This window comes from Scyliorhinus canicula, chromosome 15, assembly GCF_902713615.1.
Source record: "Scyliorhinus canicula chromosome 15, sScyCan1.1, whole genome shotgun sequence".
In the NCBI taxonomy this organism is placed as follows: Eukaryota; Metazoa; Chordata; class Chondrichthyes; order Carcharhiniformes; family Scyliorhinidae; genus Scyliorhinus; species Scyliorhinus canicula.
In genome coordinates, this window is record NC_052160.1 from 57,232,663 (window position 1) to 57,247,491 (window position 14,829).

General features: G+C 45.9%; 1 protein-coding gene across 1 annotated transcript in view; it reads left to right on the forward strand.

The window, feature by feature from the left end:
* Window positions 1-354: 354 nt before the first annotated feature.
* LOC119978636 (cytochrome P450 3A8-like) overlaps window positions 355-14,829 on the forward strand; it is a 96,115-nt gene continuing 81,640 nt past the window's right edge. The window contains exons 1-2 of the mRNA XM_038820421.1: window positions 355-504; window positions 11,346-11,439. Of these exons, the coding sequence (XP_038676349.1) occupies window positions 407-504; window positions 11,346-11,439 (192 nt within the window). The 5' untranslated portion in view covers window positions 355-406. The remainder of the gene's footprint in view (window positions 505-11,345; window positions 11,440-14,829) is intronic.

Sequence of the window (14,829 nt, forward strand, 5' to 3'; positions counted from 1 at the left end):
TCCATCTTCTGAAAATCTTAGAGCAATAAATTGATGCACGATCAATTGGACAAAGGCGAGAGTTGAATACAACTGAGGCTTTATTGCTCTAGGATGTGTGGCCTCGCACAGCAGCTGGCGAAATGGCTGCTGTACGGAGGACACACATATTTATACTCTGCCTCCTGGTCGGAGCCAGCAGGCAGGGACTACCGTTGTACCTGTAGTACAGAGTCTTATCGTACATCACCTAATATAGGTACAACAGTGGTTTACCTCACCCACATAGTCACTGAGTTGCCATTCCGGTTTTATGTGATGAAGTAAACCAGCCCTCTGGCTCTGCCTTATTGTGACTGACGCTCCCTATAAGTACACCCAGTGCCCAGCTCAGGCTGCCAGTAGCCCATCCCTGAACTCTCCCAGGATGACTGTCCTTCTCCCAGAGAGTCTGGGGGGGATCCGGGCCGCTCTGTCCGACCAGACCTGGATCCTTCTCCTCACTTTCCTGCTCCTGCTGGCTTGGTAAGTGTCTGACTGATTTCTGCCTTTCCCGCCTCGAGCGATGGGAGAAAATAGTCCCAAAGCTGAACTCAGTTCAGTGTTTGTCTGAGGAAAGTTGCCAGTGTTTGTCAGCAGTTTGTGTTTGTTTGTAACTGTTGGGGGCTCCTCAGTCTCTGCCCCCCCCCCCCCCCCCCCAGAGCGGAGCTGGGAGCCGAGCCGGGGACGGTGCTGGAGAATCGCTGCTGATTCCGGGACATTTCCCCCCTCCTCCTGACCGCGGATCCCAACAAATCCGGCATTGGGGTAAAGAGAAGCTGATTTTAATGGGATTTTGTGGGAGGAACTATTTCCACCGGCGCTGCAGATTCACAACATCTCCGACCAGCCAGTGTCTGTTCCATGAATTGATGTAAAGCAGCACCCTCTGTAAACGGAGTCTCAATGTTTTGGAGATTTTATTCCCAGGAGAACATCCAAACGCAAATGATTTTAGTGCAGGCAGGAATCGGAAGCATTTCACTTGTTTCATTTCCACTTTAGGATAAGATGTACCTCAGGGCTGGTGGGATTGTGACCATTCTGCTTTGTGGCTCTCTGATATAATACTCATCTTTTGCCTGTATGGAATGTGCCAACTCAAACTGGAAGAACAGCACCTCCTCTTCCGAGCCTTCAGACTTTACATTGAGTTTAACAACTTCAAGCTGTGAACTCTCTCCTCCACCTTCACCACATTTTTATTTTTGTCATTTACTTTCATTTCTTCTATCCATCTGAAAAAACAGAAAATACTGTACAATCTCAGTGGGTCTGACAGCATCTGTGGAGAGAGAAGGGAGTGTAGCCATCTAAGATGGCCACCCGCAAAGGACCATGGGAATTATGGCCAACCCAGGACTCAGACAGATACAGGTACTCAGGCAAACACAATATCTACTACGAGTTAAACTACACCTATCAGCTACAATAACCTATACTTAACTTCAGGGCAACCGGCATTGTGCAAATGGATAAGGCCTTTATCTGGATTTCACTTGGCTGGTTCGAAGAAAGCAGCTCTGTCTCTGCTGGGCTCATCCGTCAGGTAGCGATCGTTGGTCTTGAAATTAGCTGGCTGTTCCTGCTGCAATTGGGTTAGGCACAGGCCGAATCCAAGAGAGACAGAACACATGGCTGCGCTCTCTTTTATCCCCCTGGGATTTCACGCTCTTTGGGGCGGTCCTTAACCTTGGATTCAATAGTTCGACAGGGCTCTGATCACTCTTCGATTTCGGCCAATAAAGGGGTGGGTGCCTTGGTAGCTGGGAGGGTCCTTAGCGGTCATTGACCTTGGCAATTGTGCTTTCTGAGCAAGGGCAGTGGTGCCGATCTGTCTGTGGCTGTACCGGTTGCTTGATTGGAGTTCTATTTTCCTGGGAAAATGGGCCATTAAAATGTAAACGAGCGGGGGTTTCGTTCAGGTCTGGTTACCTGTGTTTTAGATACACATAGGCTGTGTATCTGTCTGAGTCCTGGGTTGGCCATAATTCCCATGGTCCTTTGAAGGTGACCATCTTAGATGGCTACACTCCCTTCTCTCTCCACAGATGCTGTCAGACCCGCTGAGATAAAGATAATAAAGATAAAAATCGCTTATTGTCACGAGTAGGCTTCAATGAAGTGACTGTGAAAAGCCCCTTTATACAGTATTGTACAGATTGTACAGTATTTTCTGTTTTTTTCAGATTCCAGCATCCGCAATAATTTGCTTTTATTTATGTCTGTATGGGCTGTTTTAACTGGTCAGTTAAAACTTGGTAGGTTGTGATGGTACATGCCAACTACCGGAGTCTGTGATGTGAGTGTGGATGGCAACAGTTGGTTAGTGGAGAACATATACACTGGATGGTAAAGGGGTGTCCAATGGCAAGGTTACCTTGGCTGGAGAGATTGGACGAAGCAGGTAGATCCACATCCGGACATAGGACATCCAGACATAGGAACAGCTTCTTCCCCACAGCTACAAGTCTCCTCAATGACTTCTCCTCGGACTGATCTGTTCCCTGTAAGATCACAACGCCCTTGCTGCACTTGCTCATATATTTGCTGTTTGGCCCTTTGTTCCGCACTGTAACCAATCACTGTTTGTCAATGTACCATTTGTCAGTGTTCTCTGTTGATTATTCTTTTTGTCTACTGTGTACGTTCCCTTGGCCGCAGAAAAATGCTTTTCACTGTACTTTGATGCATGTGACAGTAAATCAAATCAAATCAAAAGATGCAGGGAAGATGTTCCCAATGGTGGGTGTGTCCAGAACCAGGGCTAACAGTCTGAGGATTCACGGTAAACATTTTGGACAGAGATGAGGAGACATTTCTTCACCCAAAGAGTGGTGAACCTGTGGAATTCATTACCACAGGAAGTCGTTGATGCTAAAACATTGAATATAGTCAAGAGGTGGCTAGATATAGCCATTGGGGTGAATGGGATCAAAGGTTAGGGGAGAAAGCAGGATTAGGCTATTGAGTTGGATGATCAGCCATGATCATGATAAATGGCAGAGCAGGCTCGAAGGGCCAAAAGGCTTCCTGCTCCTATCTTCTATGTTTGTATGTATGTATGATTGTTTCTGTGAGGGACGAGGAGGGAGGAGATGCCATGGGATGGGATGATTGAGATGAGATGATGGAATCGGTGAAGTGTGCCAAAATGGTGGGGACAATTATTTGATGCAACTTATCATTTGAAAGCTATTTTTCTTTCTCAGAAAGAAGATTTGCATGAAAAATATTAGAAAAGCTATCAGGTGAATTGTAAGTAGACATCAGAGTGATTCTATCAACAAAGATGATGATAGCAGTCATTACTCGTTAGAGTTTTTACACAGACAGGGTGGCACAGTGGTTAGCACTGCTGCCTCAAGGCACCAGAGACCAGAGTCTGTGTGGAGTTTGTATGTTCTCCCCTTGTCTGTGTGGGTTTACTCCAGGTGCTCCAATATCATCCCACAGTCCGAAGATGTGCAGGCTAGGTGGATTGACCATGCTGAAATTGCCCCTTAGTGTCCAAAAGGTTAGGTGGTTTTACGGGGATAGGGCGGGGGCATGGGCCCAGGTAGGGTGCTCCTTTGGAGTATCATGCACACTCGATGGGTCGAATAGCCTCCTTCTGCACTTAAATAAAATCTCCACTGGACATGCCACACTCAAAATTAGCCTCAAGGAAGGAGCAGTTATAATATCGCTACAAAACCTCAATCCTCAATAAGTGTTTGGTCATTAGGAACCCATTTACTCCAATGATCTATTCTAAAGGTATAACAAGCAAATGCAAAGAAAATAGAATGTTTATTCTTTGCCTAATATTGAGCCTATCAGATATAAGTCTGCCTTTGCCACTCAGGAGTAACAGTACCTAATGAAACTTCCGTATTCTATGCCTTATTTATAAAATAACAAAATTTGCATTTATATTTTGAGGCCTGTTTTTCACACATGGACAGCTTTCTTGTAATTTTCCTGGAGCGGGAAGTTTTGCTTCTGTCTAAAGTCTTTGTTGACAGAATATCTAGAAAACCGGTCGTGCGAGTACTTTTGCAATAAAGATGCAAATTTGACCGCAGATGTTTTGCTGGTCTCTGCTAGTTTGCACGAAGTTGCAATGATTGGATAATGTTTGAATTCTCGAGTTTGTACTGTAAGTAAGGGATATATTTCTGTCCTTCGTACAAACGGCTGGGGGGCGGTGCGGTTCACAATAAGAAACTATTCTTCAGCCAGGGATTTGTAATACAAGACCCTGTGCGGGTGGACAAGGGCTGTTGTCTTATCCAGCTTTAAAACAGGCAGGAGTAGGTTGAACGTTTTAGCCTGGCTATAGAATATTTATGCAGTATATGGTGAGAATATATAGAGGGAGTTTTATTAAGAATGAAGTGCTTTAATTTGGGCTTTTGCAGTGAAACAGATATTTGATGCACTGGAAAGATTGCGCTCGATGGGTTAATGGCCTTTTCCCACTCCATGGTTTCTTTATGTTCATGTGAAATCTTACATAAAATGATACTCTGGGTGTGATCAATATTAATGTAATGGAAGCTGAAACGTTGCTTGGCTCACGTTTAGGAAAAAGCACCATTTCAAAGGTGTCAAAGCTTGTGATAGGGATTTGTTACCCTACAGGTTTTATGGAGCAAATTGTCACTCAGATTGCTGACTGGTGCTCATTATGGGGGCAGCATGGCATTTTGGTGGATAATGCCTGATCCGGCTCCCTTTCCTACAGCAGCGAGCTGACTGACAGTAAACTAATTGTAGCAGTGGATATTGAGTGTTTCTTAATGCTATATCAGGTTTTACTGTTCACTCACAGCATGAGGTTTGAAGAGAATTGACTTTTCAACTGGGAGGCTTCCAAGAACACTTTGTCATGGCTTGGAAACTGTATACAAAATTGTGAGCGGTAGAGATAGAGTGGACTGGAGGAACCTGTTTCCCTTGGCAGTGAGTTCAAAAACCAGGGGCGGGAGTCTCCCAGCCCTGGGCCAGGCCGGAGAATCCCTGCGAATGGGCCACGCCAACCCGACGCCGGCACGCGATTCTCCGCAGAGCGAAGAATCAGCGCCATTGGTGCCGGCGTGCTTGGCGTGGCGCCGGTTGCGGGCCGCTCTACGCTGCTGGCCTGCCGATTCTCGGCCCGGGATGCCGTCAGAAAAGAGCCGAGCCCCGCTTGCGCCGTTCTAACCTGCTCTGGGCCGGCGAGACCTCAGCGTGTAAGGGTTAAGTGGCGGCCTTTGTGTGTGTGTGGGGGGGGGGGGGGGGGGGGGGGAGGGTCCGACCCCGGTGGGGGGGGGTCTCCGATGTGGCCTGGCCCGCAATTGGGACCCACTGATCAGCAAGCCAGCCTCTGTGGCTGGGGGCCTCCTTTCCTATGTGCCATGTAGTCCTGTGCCATGTTGCGTCGGGGCCGGCATGTTGAAGGAGGCCACTGCGCATGCGTCCGTTGGCGCCGGCGCCACTGCGCATGTCTTCATTGGCGCCGGCGCAACTGCGCATGCGCGGATCCCGCGGCGCACAGTTTGTGGCGTGATCTGCAGCTGGAGTGGCGTGGACCGCTCCAGCGCCATCCTGGCCTCCTGTAGGGGCCAGAATTTGTGGGAGCGGCCCGTTCACGCCGTCGTAAAACGCGACGGCATTTACGACGACGTGGACACTCTGCCGCGGGATTGGAGAATCCCACCCCAGAAGTCAGATTGAAGCTAAATGGCAGAAGGATTAGAGGAAACATGAGGGGAAAAAAATTTACACAGAGGTGAGTATTTCAAATTCACTGCCTGAGTTGGTGATGGAGGCAGAGACCCTGAACTCTTTTAATCAGTAAGAAGTTTTACAACACCAAGTTAAAGTCCAGCAGGTTTGTTTCGAATCACTAGCTTTCGCAGCACTGGTGAATGAAGAGGTGGGTTCCAGAAACATATATATAGACAAAGTCAAAGATGCAAGGCGATACTTTGAATGCTCACATGTGGTGAACATCTGCAATGGGCTGCCAGAGGCAGTGGTAGAGGTCGGTACAATTTTTTTCCTTTAAAAAGCACTTAGACAGTTACATGGGCAGGGTGGGTATAGAGGGATATGGGCCAAATGCGAGCAAGTGGGACGAGCTTAGTGATAGAATCTGGGCAGCATGGACCAGCAGGGCCGAAGAGCCTCATGCCATCCTGTAAACATCTATGACTATGACTCTATTTATGACTAAATGCAAAATGATGATGTTCCTGAATAATTCATTAGTACGCTGCGACGTTAATATTGGAATGAGAGCCAACCTCCTCAGTCGGTCTACTCTGCAAGCTGGAGACGCAGCTGAAAGTCGTTGAACGACCAGGGCTGCCGGTACACTATGGTCCGAAAAAGATGGAGACTTTCGGTGAATGTGAACTTGAGCTTTCCATGCACGGCACGACATTCATGTCACTATTTTATATAGTGGACATGAAAATTGAGTCCATCAAAGGAGCGGATGCACGTTAATCCCTAAACCTAGTTGAGCGACTGTACGTCCCAGAAGACGAGTGACCAGCTGAATACTACAAATCCCTGCAAGCTTCGATAATGCAGTCATTCGATAAGGATTCAGCAGAAACACAGGCGGAGGACGACCGCAATTCTGGTTAACAGTCTTCAAGAAGGTGTATGTGCTCAGTGGCATGATGCAGAAGCATGACGAGCCCGTATTAAAGCATCTCCAAGAGGTGAATGTTAAATGTGCAGAGCATGAAAAGTCAAGGAGCTTAACTCTGGAGTTTAAGTTCGAACCTAATGAGTATTTTACAAATGAGGTGATTACGAAAGTATGCCAGATGGAATCGCGGCCTGGCAAGCTTGCATCTTCGTTCCTTGATGAACGTCATGGGGTGCACAGGCTGCCAGATCGACTGGAAGAAAGGGAAAAAATCCATGTTGAAAACAATAAAATTCAGTCGAAGTACTCGCAGAAGTTACAAAAAGTGTCCCAAATTACTCATTCTTTAATTTCTTCAGTCCTCCTGAAGTTCCACAGCATGGAATGTTAAATAAGAGTTCGGCAGCAAAACTTGAGGCTGACTTTGAAATTGGCTGCCTTCTGCGCGAGCACATAATTCCTTGTGCAATGTTTTCTTTTACAGGATAAATCATTAAGACGATTCTGAATCTGATGATGAATATATATCTATGAAGATATATATGATGGCCTTGAAGATGATGCAGAAAGTGAAGGCCTGGAAGGTGAGCCAGATGAAGGCCTGGAAGGTGAGCCAGATGAAGGCCTGGAAGGTGAGCCAGATGAAGGCCTGGAAGGTGATCCACATGAAGGCCTGGAAGGTGAGCCAGATGAAGGCCTGGAAGGTGAGCCAGATGAAGACGGATGTGAAATGATTCCAAATTTATTTTGCAGAAGCAATGATGGGCTTGATGAAGAAGTCGAAGAAGCACTGCTCCGGTGGTTTGCCGGTCACAAGTGACGCCCATGATGTGTTGGGTAAGCTGGGTCTACGTGGACTGCGTTTGATGCAGTGTAGAGAGAGACAGGCTTCCAACACTTGAAGAAGTGCAACATGATTTTATTGATCAACTAACTATAATACATGCTTAACTGTGGGTTGACACTATGCTGACTTGACTGGAGACCTGAGGCTAGCCTGACCAGACTATCTGACTACCACATGGTGTTTGTACTAGTTGCTGCTCACGAGCTCTGACTGTTTCAGAGGCTGGATCCCGAGAGAGCGAGAAAACTGGTGCCCTCTGGCTTTATAGCGGTCGTGTCCTGTCTGGTGATTGGCATCTGTGTGCTCACTGGTCATCCTGTGTGTCAATCACTGCCGGTCTGCACTCCATCATATACCTGGATGTATATTATGACAGCCCAGACCACGCTGGACACGGAGAAGAGCGAGAGCTCTGAGATGGCACACTCCAAAATAAAAAGTGAGATCGTGGTGGCTGATATCTTGGAGGAACACCTCCTGAACAAGCAAGTGACAGACGACATCGTACCAATCTTAGACAAGCATGCTCCAGAGGCACTTAGTCAATTGTTTCAGGCCTCTGAAGTGGTTCCGGTAGTCGACTGCCTGATCCTAGAGGCTGCTGCATTGGAAGATGAGTGGGAGGAACTGATGACTATCTCGCTATGCAGCTCGATGAAACAATTGACTAAGTGCCTCTGGAGCATGCTTGTCTAAGATTGGTACGATGTCGTCTGTCACTTGCTTGTTCAGGAGGTGTTCCTCCAAGGTATCAGCCACCACGATCTCACTTTTTATTTTGGAGTGTGCCATCTCAGAGCTCTCGCTCTTCTCCGTGTCCAGCGTGGTCTGGGCTGTCACAAATATACTAGAGCAAGACCAGGATGACTCAATGCCTGGATCGTCAGGGCCAGAGAGTGTTTGCACCATCATTTCTAGTGATGAGCCATTGATCGTTGCTGTAACAAGCCAAGAATGGAAAGCACCGGCTCTCGTAGATGTGACTTCCACACAAGAGAGCAAGGCGTCCAGCCTCTAGATGAGGGCACAGAATTGGGCGTGGCCACACAATCCCCTGATGACACGCTGGCGCCACAGGTCCGACCTAAACATCTGCAGACTTCCATGCACAGGGTGCAGACCAGCACCGAAACAGGGGGTTGCCAAACTCAAGACATAAAAAGAAAAGAATTCGCAAAATAATCATTGAAACAAAAGGGAGGAAGAGGAGGAGAATGGGTGAGATAGCTCATCCCACTGACAAAAACAAAAGTGAAAAAGGTGATGTGATGATTGACAAGCCAGAGACAGAAGAAACAAAACACATATAACGAAGCAAACACCATAGTGGAAAGACATGAACAAAGAAGAAGCTGGTGATGCACATGTAGCAATCGTGATGCATGCCTTCCAAAGGCACAATGTAAAGAGGATATGAAGAAAGAGACCAGCATGCAAACCAGCCTTTGCAAAGACTAAGAAATCTTACAACACCAGGTTAAAGTCCAATAGGTTTGTTTCAAACACTAGCTTTCGGAACACTGCTCCTTGGGTGAATGTCAGTCTTCGCAAAGACTGGCAACAGCCCAAGTGATCACAGGGGTCATCCTGTGAAGGAGGCACAATGAGCTGTGTGAAAGGGACGGACACTGACCAGGTATATCATATTTACGGACACCTTAGTTAAATCTGTTTATATTGTTTAAGCATATTTACCAAAGTATAAAGTAAAGATAGTAATCATGTTTGTAAACAAACATCAATATCTCCTAAGGAAGGATATCGCCTAAGGAAGGAGATGTGGTGCTATGCCTGTAGAGAATATTACATGTACTCAGCAGTGTGGCCTCCCACCAGCAGGTGGCCATGTACTCAGCAGTGTGACCTCCCTCCAGCAGGTGGCCATGTACTCAGCAGTGTAGCCTCCCACCAGCAGGTGGCCATGTACTCAGCAGTGTGACCTCCCACCAGCAGGTGGCCATGTACTCAGCAGTGTGGCCTCCCACCAGCAGGTGGCCATGTACTCAGCAGTGTGACCTCCCACCAGCAGGTGGCCATGTACTCAGCAGTGTGACCTCCCATCAGCAGGTGGCCATGTACTCAGCAGTGTGACCTCCCACCAGCAGGTGGTGTCAGATATAAGTCAGGGGACATCCGGCTAGTGCCAGAAGATTGTAAGGTGCACGTGAGGACAGTTGTGCAGAAGGGTAGTTCCAGGAGAGTCTAATGCAACACTATGATAACTTGCTCTGTATCTGATCACGACCTTACCACGTGTACATTAATAAATCCTAGTTCTGGTTAAATCACCAGCAGTTCTGTAGATTCATTGCTCGACAAGAACACAATGAGGATATCCAGACCCTCTGCATTGAAGCACTCTGAAGTTTCTCTCCATTTAAATAATAAGTTGCATTTCTATTTTTCCAACCAAAATGGATAACCTAAAACTTATCCACCTGAAACTCTGTCTGCCAGATTTTGGCCCCCTTACCTATATCCATTTGTAAATTTCTTATTTCTTTATTGCAACTTACTATTCCACCTATTTTAGTGTCATCTGCAAATTTGGTGATAGTCCCTTCTATCCCTACATCTAAGATTAATGTAGATTGTAAATAGTTAGGGTCCGAGGACTGAACCCTGTGGTACCCCACTAATCACATATTGCCAACCAGAAAAAAGACCCATTTATCCTGACTGTTTTCTGTTGGTTAACAAGTCCTCTAACCAAGCTAATAAATTACCATTAACCTCATGTGATCTTACCTTGTGTATTAACCTTTTGTGCAGCACCTTATCTGGACTTCCAGAAGGTATTTTACATACTTCATCTACAGGATCCCCATTATCTACTTGGCTTGTTACATCTTTGAAGAACTCTAGCAAATTAGAATCATAGAATCTCTACAATGCAGAAGGAGACCATTTGGCCCATTGAGTCTGCACCAATCCTTGAAAAGAGCACTCTAGCCAGTTAAACATGATCTACCCTTCATAAAACTATGCTGACTCTGATGGATTACGTTTTGACTTTCCAAATGTCATGTTATTACTTCCTTATTGCATGGGAGGGGGAGAACTGAAAGGTGCACTGGGTGCACTTCCTATAGTTGGATTGGGTTTCAGACAACACAATATATTCTTTTGAACTTGCATTTTAATTAATGCTGTTTTTGAAGAGGCCAGGAACCATCTGCTTTGGTAATATTAACTGTCTGTGGTTTGAGTTTATTGTAAGTCTGCTCCTATCAAATTTATCCATGAATTGTTGTATGATTCTCTTCCAATCCTGAATGTTGCTGGGTTTTGTTGAACCAGTGATTAAAACAATCCACAATCTTTGTCTTCAAAAATAATCTTTATTGTCACAAGTAGGCTTACATTAACACTGCAATCAAGTTACTGTGAAAAGCCCCAAGTCGCCACATTCCGGCACCTGTTCAGGTACACTGAGGGAGAATTCAGAATGTCCAGTTCACCTAACATCATGTCTTTGGTGACTTGTGGGAGGAAACCGGACAACCCGGAGGAAACCCACGCAGACACGGGGAGAACGTGCAGACTCCGCACAGACAGTGACCCAAGACGGGAATCGAACCTGGGACCGTGGCACTGTGAAGCAACGTGCTAACCACTGTGCTACCTTGCCGCCCTTAAAAAGGGGAACCTGTCCAGAATCTCTAAATCCTGATCCTTGTTTGTAGATGTTCAATATTAAATGACAATATTCTGTTGGACATACGATTGCTGTTTGAATGATGGATTATTTTAAGCAATTTTTATGCAAGAGGGTATATTTGATTCAGTTCACACTAACCAATTTATGCTTGGTTCTCTATAAGATTGTAACCATTTCCATTCATTTTGCAGGTACAGCGTTTTACCCTATGGGTTATTTAAACGGCTTGGAGTTCCAGGCCCAAGGCCACTGCCATTCATCGGAACATTTCTGCATTACAGGAAGGTTTGTTTATTTACCCTTTCTCCACCATGTCCATAACTTCAGATAGAACAGTGTCTGTTATTAACCCTTTCAGCCATAGCCCTATTTCTTCCTTTTGCTGAGAGAGAGGCATTCCTGAAGTTCCTGCTTATGTTTGGGTGAGAGAAGTCACTGGTGCTGACTGACTCTCTTTTCCCGCTCCAAGTGCTTTGTTTAGTGAACCACCCAAAACTGATGAAACTCTCCCACAGGACAATCTCACTGAGTGTTTGGAGAACCTAGTTTGAATTCATACCCCTGTAATTGGTAATGTCAGTGGTTCACTGAAGCGACTCAGTAATATAAGATAATTAATTTAACAGCTCGGCTAATTAATGCATTGTTTAAAAAACATCTAAATCGAAAAGGCAAATACAATCATTGCTAGGTTCTCAGGAGTATCGGGAGAACACAAAGGACTAGAAATTTGTGTTTCATTTTTTTAGCATGGTTTCTGACCTACCCCGGCCCATTTCAGATCGAGATGGGCAGTGCCCAGATTTGTTGCATCCGCAACAACTGTTTCGTTGCAGTATCTGGCCGAGTGGATCCCACATTGCTGTCTTAACTTTGTCAACAGCCTCACGCGTAGTAGGGGGTCCAAACATGATTGTTCAGAAGAACATGATTCAGTCAGTCTGCCCTTCTTAAAGGCAGGCTGTCACAGGGAAAGGAACCTTCACTGAAGAATATTCTTGCAATTTAAATGATGTTGAACTGGAAAAGAGGACAGAGACTAGGTTCGAGGATGATAGATGGTGGAGGGGGCACAGAAGGAGTGACCCCATGATTTCACGGCGCCAGGGCGCCCTGATGGATCACTGTCAGAATTGAATGGCATGGGATGGTCAAGAAGGTCAGCTTCCAGAGTCTGGGCCTGAGTACCTGGCAGAAGTTCCACAAAAATTCTAATAAACTCATGGGGGTGATTGGTTTCAATGAGTGCACCTTCACATGACATTTCCCTCGCACCATAACCTCTCATACTATGCACATTGCCCACCATCCCTCGCACCATAACCTATCACACTGCTCAATGCACATTGCCCACCATCACTGGCCTAGCTGCACTCAATGGAACTCTGGAATTATTATTTTTTACTTTTTAATTTTAATTTTTTTTAAATTTAGAATACCCAATTCTTTTGTTCCAATTCAGGAGCAATTTAGCATGGTCAATCCACCTATCCTGCACATCTTGGGTTGTGGGGGTGAGACCCATGTAGACACGGGGAGAATGCGCAAACTCCACACGGACAGCGACCCGGGGTCGGAATCGAACCCGAGTCCTCGGCGCCGTGAGGCAACGGTGCTAACGACTGCACCACCATGACGACCTGGAACTCTGGGATTATGGCTAATATCCTGATACTCCACCTCACCCCCACACACTTATCAATGTTGCGAGCCTCATGCCCACCCCTCGCTGCTCCATTCACCTTCAGCAATTCAGTTATAGCAAGAATATTACCAAAAAACGGTGTCACGCTTTCATACATATTCTGCCCTCTCTACTTTCACCACCAGGAAGCACCCAATAGAAGGGAGCAGAGACCTGGAACATGTAACAACACCTGTAACTCTGATTGTCTACATCATGGGGCCAATAACAACAGAGCTATTGTACACAAGGTTTGAGGCTGACCTTGTGTTCGAGTCTTATGCGCTGACTCAACTCCTAGTTCATCTCATCCTGCTATCTGCCACAGCAAGCTGCTGATGGCAAGAGTTTTTGCTTTATATCACATTCCCCCTTGTTTTATCGTAACCTTTGCCCTTCGGAGTTCCTGCTCTCTGGCACTCGTCTGCCACAAGCCCAACTAGGGTAGCCCAAAGAGGAAAAGAGAGAGCAACAGCACAGCGTTGATGAAAAATCTCCGTCACTTAATCTGACACTTGTAGAATCCAAATTGGTGGCTGTGTCCATGTGGCTTTTAGGCTAATAAAGTGTTGGGATTAGCACATGGGGAGCTATCTGGGCACAAGTGGACTGCAGCATGGCCAGGGGTAGAAGAATCCGCCATTAAAATTCTGTGTTCAACCTCTATGCTTGCTTCCAGGTTTGTTGGTATTTGTTTAGAAAGAGATTACTAAACATTTTCAAGATGCCAATCTGTAACTAGTGGAGTGCCACAGGTATCTGTGCAAGGTCATAATTATTTATATTAATGACTTGGATGAGGGGATTGAATGTACTATTGCCAAATTTGCAAATGACACAAAAATGTGTAGGAAGGCGGAATGACGCAAAGGGATAGCAACAGGTTAGGTGAGTGTGACAAAATTGGCAGATGGAATATAATGTAGGAAAATGTAAAGTTATGGACTTTGGTAGGAAGAATAAAGAAGCTGAATATTATTTTAATGGAGAAAAACTGCAGGAAGTAGCACCACAAAGAGATTTGGGGCTCCTCGTGCCTCAATCACAAAAAGCTAGCATGCAAGTTCAGCAGATAGTACTAAAGCAAATGGAATGTTAATCATAATTACAAAAGGGAATGGAGTATAAAAATGCCAAATTCTTGTGAAAACTATACATGTCATTAGTTAGACCACACCTGGAATAAAATACTGTAAACAGTTTTGGTCCTCTGAACTAAGGAAAGATATACTGGCACTGGGGCCGTCCAAAGGAGATTCACTAGGTTGAGGATTGCCATTTCAGATCAGTCATGATCTCATTGAATGGTGCAGCAGACTCGATGGGCCGATTGTCTAACATCTGCTCCTACGTCTTATGGTCTAGATGCAAATAGAGAGAAGCTGGCGAAACACCGGAAGGATATAGGGACAGAAATCTATACTGATGGGATAGATAGAGAAATACAGCACAGAACAGGCCCTTCGGCCCACGATGTTGCACCGAACTTTTGTCCTAGGTTAATCATAGAATTTTGGACAATTTTTCATGGCCAATCCACCCAACCTGCACATCTTTGGACTGTGGGAGGAAACTGGAGTACCCGGAGGAAACCCACGCAGTCACGGGGAGGATGTGCAGACTCCACACAGACAGCGACCCAAGTCGAAATCGAACTTGGGACCCTGGAGCTGTGAAGCAATTGTGCTATCCACAATGCTACCGTGCTGCCCTTAAGAAGTTATTCTACCCTAATCCATGTACCTATCCAATAGCCGCTTGAAGGTCCCTAACTTTTCCGACTCAACTACTTCCACAGGCAGTGCATTCCATGCCCCCACTACTCTCTGGGTAAAGAACCTACCTCTGACATCCCCTCTATATCTTCCACCATTTATCTTAAATTAATGTCCCCTTGTAATGGTGTGTTCCACCCGGGGAAAAAGTCTCTGACTGTCTACTTTATCTATTCCCCTAATCATCTTATAAACCTCTATCAAGTCGCCCCTCAT